Source organism: Colossoma macropomum, unplaced genomic scaffold (assembly GCF_904425465.1).
Source record: "Colossoma macropomum unplaced genomic scaffold, Colossoma_macropomum, whole genome shotgun sequence".
In the NCBI taxonomy this organism is placed as follows: domain Eukaryota; kingdom Metazoa; phylum Chordata; class Actinopteri; order Characiformes; family Serrasalmidae; genus Colossoma; species Colossoma macropomum.
In genome coordinates, this window is record NW_023494803.1 from 36,651,384 (window position 1) to 36,660,072 (window position 8,689).

General features: G+C 39.3%; 1 protein-coding gene across 6 annotated transcripts in view; it reads left to right on the top strand.

The window, feature by feature from the left end:
- The window catches only part of ston2 (stonin 2), a 57,919-nt gene extending 54,946 nt beyond the window's left edge, over nt 1-2,973 (top strand). For all 6 annotated transcript variants that reach the window (XM_036593066.1, XM_036593068.1, XM_036593065.1 and 3 more), the window contains one exon: nt 52-2,973. In XM_036593066.1, the coding sequence (XP_036448959.1) occupies nt 52-129 (78 nt within the window). In that variant the 3' untranslated portion in view covers nt 130-2,973. The remainder of the gene's footprint in view (nt 1-51) is intronic.
- The last annotated feature ends 5,716 nt before the right edge of the window (nt 2,974-8,689 follow it).

Here is an 8,689-nt window from a genome sequence, read left to right on the forward strand (position 1 = left end):
GACATTTGCCTCTACTTCTTACTGTAGCTCATTTCTCCTGTTTTCCTCTAGGTGGGGATAGAGCAAAAGAACGAGGGAATGGTGGACAGTCGCGAGCAGGAGCAGCCAAGGGAGTGCTCTCAGCAGTGAGGAGGAATCACTGCACATTTGCCTTTATTTTTCTTTTGGTTTTTTTTCAGAAACGTTGCACTTTGAAGAATGAGGAAACATTGAGCGTCAGTGCTAAAATAAAAGGACATCCTGACAGTTTACATGTTCCTGAATGGACAGATTCATCTTTGGGAGTTTTTGTACATCTTTAGTATGAACTGAGTTTATGAAACCTTATTAAAAGAACATAGACCTGGGAAGAAGATGCATTGTTTGCCGTAACGAGGCCGAAACACGCGGCTCATGCCAGGGAGACATTTATAGAATTATGCAGCAAGTTTTATTTTGGATAAATGCATGCTGGGAAACGCTGTCACATGATTTTCAGAGTGAGATAAATTGCAAAACATAACTTTATTTTCTTGTTTAAAAGGAAGCGAGAAGGCTTTTTGTTTGGTGGTGGATGCTTTAACGTCACCTAACACCAGTCTTTACTACTTCACAACATTTTGGAGTGTTATTTGGCTTCTAAACAGAGCTGGCAGTGAAATCTAAGACTGAAGATAAACTTCTTGAGTGCTTAGGGCTTGAAAGAGTTTTGAGAATTTGTTCCTGAAAAGCAGCAAAGAGAGCAGACCAGGGCAAGTCTGTTCAGTCCCTGTGTGTGAATGTGGATCTCTTCATAATCAGCATTAGTCCTACTGTTATCCAAAAAGCTTTCAGTGCTCATTTCAGCCACGTGTATTCACATTTAACTAGAACACATGAAAGGTTTCTGCTACTCAGCTAACAGTATTGAGGGAAACAGTACACACTGACCTCACATTGACCTGTCATTAACTGTATTTTAGGAATATTTACAGCTGAGAATGTAGCCATAACATCCTCACAAGGTACAATATGATTAACGATGTTGTGTGACCAGCCTGTACATTGATAACATATTATCATACGGCGGTCACAAACTGAAACCAGATTGATTGTGATCTTCTATAGAGAGGCCTAAAGGGAGAATCTGGCAACTCATGTATACACTGGGATTGTGTATGCACTGTATTATTTTAATGGTAAGTCTTTTTTAAACCTTAGGCCTGGTATGAAAATGAACTGATTTCTCTTCATAAACTCTGGCTGAATCTCAAATGGCTCTCTTCACTGCATAATTCAGAAAACGGATGGCTTTTACAATAAAATAGTGCACTAAATGTCCGGTTAGTAGGTGTGCGGCCTGTGGCTGACTCCCAAATGTATCTCTTGGCACTATTTTGGTGTTGACCTATGCAGTGCACTATATAGGGAGCCATTTGAGATTCAGCCAGCTGTTTCCTTCATTGATATGAAAGCCAGTCATGGATGGGTCGATACGTATTGAAAATGGACACATGGTCAGGCATAGTGGATATTAAGATATTCATAGTAATACTAGGGTGTTAAAGTGGGGCTTTGCTGCGTTGAGTATTGCAATGTAATCTCTTTCCGTGTAGTCACTTTTCATGTCTTAATGACAAGTAAGTCAAGGGCTTAATGTTTGTTAATGTGTTACTTTGTGAAACTGCTGTATTTTTTATGTTTTGGGGAATGTAAGTATAGAGAAATTTAGAAATCCGGTTGTGTTAAGATGCTTTAGCTGATTGATGTACTTTTTTTCTTTTTCTTTTTTCTTTTTGAACTAACGTTACTGTAACTCTAACAGATCTATGAATGTGTTGCACTACTATATTTTTTTTTATTTTTCTTTAAGAAAGTTTTGAGCTGCAGAGTTTGACCAGAATATGATCTGGTGGATAATTCAGTCAGTTAGGTGGATGGGTTGATAACTGTAACTGATAGTTCAGTGGAATCAGTTGAATTAATTGAGATTTTTCTATTTAATTTTAAATTTGTAATAAAAATTGGCCAATAGGAAATGTTTTTTCTAATTTTATGCCGTTGTTTTTATGTTGATTTCTTTTTTTTTTTAGTAAAAACTCTTTGCTGTTTAAAGAGGATGTATACACTCTAGGCTTTTTTGGGGTTTGGGGCCTTTTTGGGTTCATAAATGTGCAGAAAAATAGAGTCAAATTAAACCATGCAATTAAAATATGAATATCAAAAAACATGCTATTTATTTTCATGTTAACCTGTTACTAATACTTAACAGTTTCAGTCTTATTAGTAATTCTCTTGAACAGCTTTTCATAATTAATTGTGTTTTCATAGTTAATTGTGTAATTTTGCCGCTGACCGTCTGATTTGTTTGACTGCGTATTGATCAACAACATTCAGAGATGTTAGCAATGGAAAAGTGTGATTGTTAGGTGTTTTTTTTTTGTCCTGTTTTGTTTCTTTAGAGATAGATCACAGTTTATTGACCCACTCCATAAAGTCATTAACCTCAGTGAGCCAGTCAGTCAGGCACTGGAGGAGGGAGATTTTAGATGCTCAGCTGTGGGATGGACAGATATATCATCGCTGTTGGGGCAAAACCTCCACATTTGTTCTGTTTTTTATTTATTTTTTTGTTTATATCATTTTAAAACTCCAGCTTCACATCACACTGCATGAAAATTTCATGAATCAATCAATAGAAATGGTCCAAATGGTAATAACTTCCATTGAAAGTTTTAATTTTTTTCTTTTTAAAGTTAAAATTTTGAAGATAACATTTTGTTCCTACAACACTGATATACTTGTGTAACAGAAAGTACGTGTTAAAACTCTCCTCTTCAGACTTACTGTGTTTTTTTTTGTTTTGTTTTTTCTTTATAAGAACAGGTCTGTGTGTGAAAGTGCTCAGAGTGTCTGTTGTGTAAAATGATAAAGCAGGTACTGTAATCAGCCTTAGAGCTCCTCTGGAATGCGTACATTCTGACTGGAGAATAAACACTAAACAGTTTTGATGTACGACTGTCTCATCTCAACATATACACACATTATAATGTATAATATTTATCATTTATCATTATCAGAGCTCATGATTGTTATTGACTGATAAGATGTTTGAAGATGCTGTTTGAAGAAAGCAGCACTACAGTTAATGATCTATACATGCAGTGGAGGTGAATGTACTCGGCATATTCAGCTAATGAATGGTGGGTAGATTCAGAAATATTCTTGCAATTTGCGCTGGTTAGAATGCACAGTTAAACACAGTTAAAGGGGAATTCCACCAACTTTTCACAAATTCTGCATAATTCAGTCATTGAAAGTTAATCAGAGTGGTTTGATGTGAAATGTTTCACTGTAGAAAAAACTTGCTAATTCAGATTTCTTTACTGTGCTGCTGATAGGAATCAGGGGCCACTGTGTGTACAACACAAACTATAGAATTTAGAAATGTTATTTACGTTAATATAGTAGAAAATGTAAAAACATTTTTTTTCTATGTTGACTATTTTGCCTTGTAGTACCCTGCGTGTGCCCCTCCACCAACAACCGTCTTGCAAATCTATCATAAAACAATGTCTCAGGCATCAGGCAGCGTATTCATAACCATTTCATGTAATAACTTTCTGTGAGGGAGCCTTTAGAGGCGTTAAACTCTTCAGACATCTGGTTCCTATCACTCCCACTGTGAATAGTTCTGACTAAGTTCCTCTACAGCGAAGCATTTCACACCAAACCACTCTGAATGATTTTGTTTACATTTGAAAGGTTTAATTATGCCAAAATTCAGAAAAATTGGTGGAATTTCCCCTTTAATTTGCAGATAGTTATGAGTTCCATGCTGGGTGTGTCATTAGGCCAAGACACTGATGCTGGCTGGAGTACAGGACACGGACAAAATTAAACCATCAGTGCTTTGTTAAACATCTGTCCAGCAGTAATAACCAGCGGAGTGACCAAAGGTAAAGCACACCTGTTTAACATGAGCTGAAAGTAACTAAAGAGTTATTTTTCATTTCTAACGTAATGAGACTCTTTTCGGGCCTTTTAATTGGTATTCCCTCCTCAGGTAACCGCGGTGGCTTAAATAGTTTCTGTCAGACTCATTAATTCCCATTTCAGCTTTAGAACGGAGTGTGACTGCGGCCCATTCAGCAGTTCTTTGAGGCATTTCGAAGTTGAATAGCTTTCTTGGCCTGAGTAAGGAGCTTGTAGGGAACCTTTAGTGTGGAGCAGGCCTGAGAACATTTGGCAGTTTGATTCATTGAATCTCTGAGAAAGATCTGAAGAGGGGAAGAAAGAGCCTTTGACTGATTCATGGGTAACTTCTTTTTAAAAGTAAGAGGTTCTGCTAAAACCTTGCTTCCTAAAACAGGATGTTATGGCCGAGCGCAGGAGGAGCGCGCGCGGGACAGACAGTAACGACAGCATTCATAGAGCTCCAATGAGACGGTCACTCGGTGTACTTAGCCATTGAGGTAAATGCTTCAATTTGCAGAAAGACTGCTGAGTCATTGACATAAACAAATGGATGTGGGCCTAAATCAACTCCACATGGGGGCAGTATTTTACAATACATAACTCTTTTCTTCACAAATGAAATAAAGCATGGAGTTTGAGATTTATAGATCTGTGAAATACTGTAGATGCAGTTGATGCTTCCTTCAGCAGAGAGAGAGGTCACTGTCAGTACTAAACCACTACTTTTACTTCTGTTATGTATTATGTATTATGTATTATTTTATGGTGGATCTCTCATAGATTCCATCACAATACATACATGGGAAGTCTGGGATTAAAGGACAAACTGTCATTTTTTGCAGGCTTAAGGAACCAAGACGGAGAGCTCCATGTGGTCAGGGTTTTTTAATATTTTTTTATTTCCTACCTTTTTTCAAGGTATATGATTGTGGTGATCTTCTTAAAAGGAATTATCTACAGAAATGAATCATAACCACATGTATGGACTTCATCTGAAATTTGAAACAATTTGACTCAACCCTGTGGCCTGCACATTTTCATCTCAGCTGGACAATTTCATTGGGTATCATCTTGAAAATTGAAATGCTGGAGAAAGTGATGGAAAGGGCTGATGAACAACACCTATATATATATATATATATATGTTCCTACTGTTATTCAGAAAGCTTCAAGAGTGCAATACTGTGGCGTTTGTGGAGGAATAATGGCTTTGACACTCATTTATTCTGTGTTAGGCTGCTGTTTCAGTGCGTTTGGCTTTTAGGATCAGATTTTTTTTCTGCAATCAATCTTTGTGAATCATACCTACAGGTATCCCCAAAACTTTCTTAAAGATTGTGATATAGGCTGACCATAAATGTATCATTTCTAGTGAATTTGAGCTACACTGTGATAGTTAAAGAGGAATTATGCTGATTTTTCTGCATAATTTAAATGTTTAAAGCAAGTTATTCAGGGTGATTGGGTGTGAAACGCTCCACTGTAGAGAAATTTAGTGATTCAGAACTGTTCGCAGTGGTGGTGATAGGAACCAGACGTCTGAAGAGTTCAATGACTCTAAAAGATCCCTTTAGAGAAAGTTGTGGCAAGAAATGATTATAAACGCTATCCGGTGTCGACCAGAGGAGGATGGGTTCTCCTTTTGAGTCTTGGTTCCGCTCATGGCCTCTTGCTCTTAGGGAGTTTTTCCTTGCCACTGTCTCCTTTGGTGACGCTCATGAGGGCTCAGACCCAGATTTTTCTGTAAAGCTGCTTTGTGGCAGCGCCTGTTGTAAACAGCGTTATATAAATAAACTTTGACTTAACTGATGCTTGAGAAATTGCTTTATGATTGGTTTGAGATAAGATTTTTTTATATTTATATATATTTTTTACATGCAGGGCCCAAAGAAAACATATAAGAGAGTGATAATTATTTTTGCTCTGTTTATACTTTAGTTCATTACTATTGTTTTTTTAGCTGTTTGCTTTGACTTTTTTATTATTTTTGTTGTTTTTAGTTATTATCTTTCTTATTATTTTCTTGTCTTTTACGTCATGGCCTATTTAACAAATGTATTGTCTTATCATTTTATTGCCTCAGTGTTTTATTGTTTATTGCTGAGGTTTACTGTCATACAAGATAATGAATCTGTTTTTGCTCCCCTTGTGACTTTTCACACTGTAAATCTGGGCTTGAATAAAGAGCATGATTTTGGTGATTATTTTTTCACATTATGTTACTATTATCAACATACATAATTAAGAAGATGCAGGTTCACTGGTTGTTTTGGATCGTAAATAAAATGGCTATATTTGCACAGTGGATATTGCAGCTCCTGGTTCGTATCACCACCACTGTAAAGAAATCGAGTCACAGTGCTGTACGTTCATGTCAAACCACTCTGAATGACTTTGTTTACATCTCAATCTCAATGTCAATGAAAGATAAATGGAATTCCTTTTGAAATAAAGAAGAACGACAGTCGAATCCCATCCAGTAGAGGGTGCCACTCCAACACTGCAGCCTAAATCCCCCCCATATGGACAAGGATGCTTTTCTTGGCCTTCGTTTTTCTACGTGGTTCATTCTCGTACGCCATGAATCATCCGCACTATATATAATGTAAGCAGCAGGTCAGCAGGTTCTCGTTTGTGAATGTAGTTTGGCTCGGTGTACGCTTGTAGCCCATGGCTGCTATGGATGATGGTGTGGAAAACAGGATGAGTCTAAGTCTCATGTATGTTCCTGCTGGGGGGGTTTGCCACCCTGCTGCGGGTGTCTCACTTGCATGGCACGCTGGTTATGGGGCGTGTGTTGCGGTATTGATTTACTGCGTGGGGTGGGGTGGGTGAGAGCAACGTAAAGCAGTTGCTGCCAAGATCGCTAGCGTCATCGTCTCGGAGGCTAGCAAGAATGAGCAAGCGCATCTGAGCCATTCCAAGTGTGTTCAGATGTCACATCGAGCCATCTGTCTTTCTGTCTGTCCGTTTATCTCTCTTTCCATCTGTCCGTTTGCTCTTTGTCTGGTGCGCTGTGCCGAAGGTCGGGGACGGCGGCCAGCCTTCCGTCCAAAACCCCTCTGTTGACCAATTACATGGTAGAACCAAAGTCGCCCACGGATCAAAGATTGCCGCGCAGATCAGGCCATGATGATCTCTGTGGAATGTCTAGTATCTTTTTAAGTCGGGTTAGACATAAATATTTTCAAACCTGTCTGTCATTTACGCAGTCTCACTCACAGCTGCTCGATGTAGGCCGCCACATCCTCCACACTTTGGAAGCGTGAAAGGCGTTCGGATTCTGGGACAGATCGCCGTTGTGCACAAGGAGACGGCACTGTTTTTTTCTTTCTCCTGTACACTGTGGTTGAAAAGGACAGTGATTTCATCCCAAGGTCATCCTCCTAATGGCCTGGGAAATCTGCCCTACCCCCCACCCGAAACAGCAACACCTCTTTGACTACATTCATCCCTCCTCCTGGCCCCCCTCTCTACTGGATTGTATGGAGTTGCATGACTTCATGCTGGCCTGCATGTGCGTATTTCAATTGAGTGAGACGTTCACACATCATTTGTTCACGTATGACCAAGCCAACTCAATAGCAGCTTATTTCTGTGCGAGCCAGGAGAGAAACCTCAAGCCATCTTTCAAACACTTCTGTCAATGTATATGATCTCGTCACATTCATATGGCAATGCTAATGCCGTCCAAATCAACCCTAAGCATGTGGCGTTTATGCTATTTCTCCACGGGTCGTTATTATGAAGTTCGTGAATGTGTAACATCCTTCCAATGTAAGTATGACGCTTTTTAAATAACCATCGAAAGCCTGTTGATTTTGGTCGGCACGAAGGCCCGCGCACGCTGCAAGGCCATCAGGCCTTCGCAATGAAAAGCCGCTGTTTGTCTGGCCCGCCCTCCTTCTCCTCGAAGATGATGACCCCTCGATGACCAGCCAAGGTGCTTTAATTCAGGAGCTGATGTTTTTGATGGTTGACTGCAGAGCAGACACTAGTCCGCCCAGTGAATGCAATTGTCGCTTCAGAATAGAAACCGGTTTCATTCAGTGCCGTTAAGCTCAACAGTTCATATTTTGGAACAGGGGCTATTGTGGAAAGGTCACTGTGGTGCTCTTCCCTCTCTCTCCAGACATTGGAGTCTGACAAAAGCTCCTGTGATTGAGTTTTAGAGCAGAGAGAGGTAATCTAAGAAGCTTCGGAACCTTTCAGAGGAGGTCAGAGTTTATCTATAGCCTTTAGGACTGAGAAAGAAAGGGGGGAATTTTTGCTCTGTTTTAAGCCTCCCATTTTATTTATTTCTCTTTTTATCCCTTTGCATTCATTTGATCTTATGACTGCTTGTGTTTTAGGACTTGGAAGATGTTTACCCAATACACCATAATCTGTTCATCTACAGAAAAACTTGGTAGCCCTCTGCGGTTTAGCCTTGTTCTTATAGAGGGTTTAATGTTGCTCATGCAGAGCACAACCGTCCATTTCGTGAATATCTTTCATAATTATAGCATTATTGAATGTTCCTGATAAGCAGAATAGTGTTAGATGTATAAATGATATGTGCTGGTTTATTCTGGCAGCTGTTGGTAATAAGCTTCAGTTACTTAAGGGTTTCACAGAAATCTAGCTTAGTAGGTTCCTTATAAAGCATTGTTTTCAGATGGTTATGAATGAGCACATTGATGTTATGTTTCAGCCCTCTCTAAATTTAGTCGGGGCGCAGGCAGGATTTAGCTTTGGCCAGCTTGACAGCGCG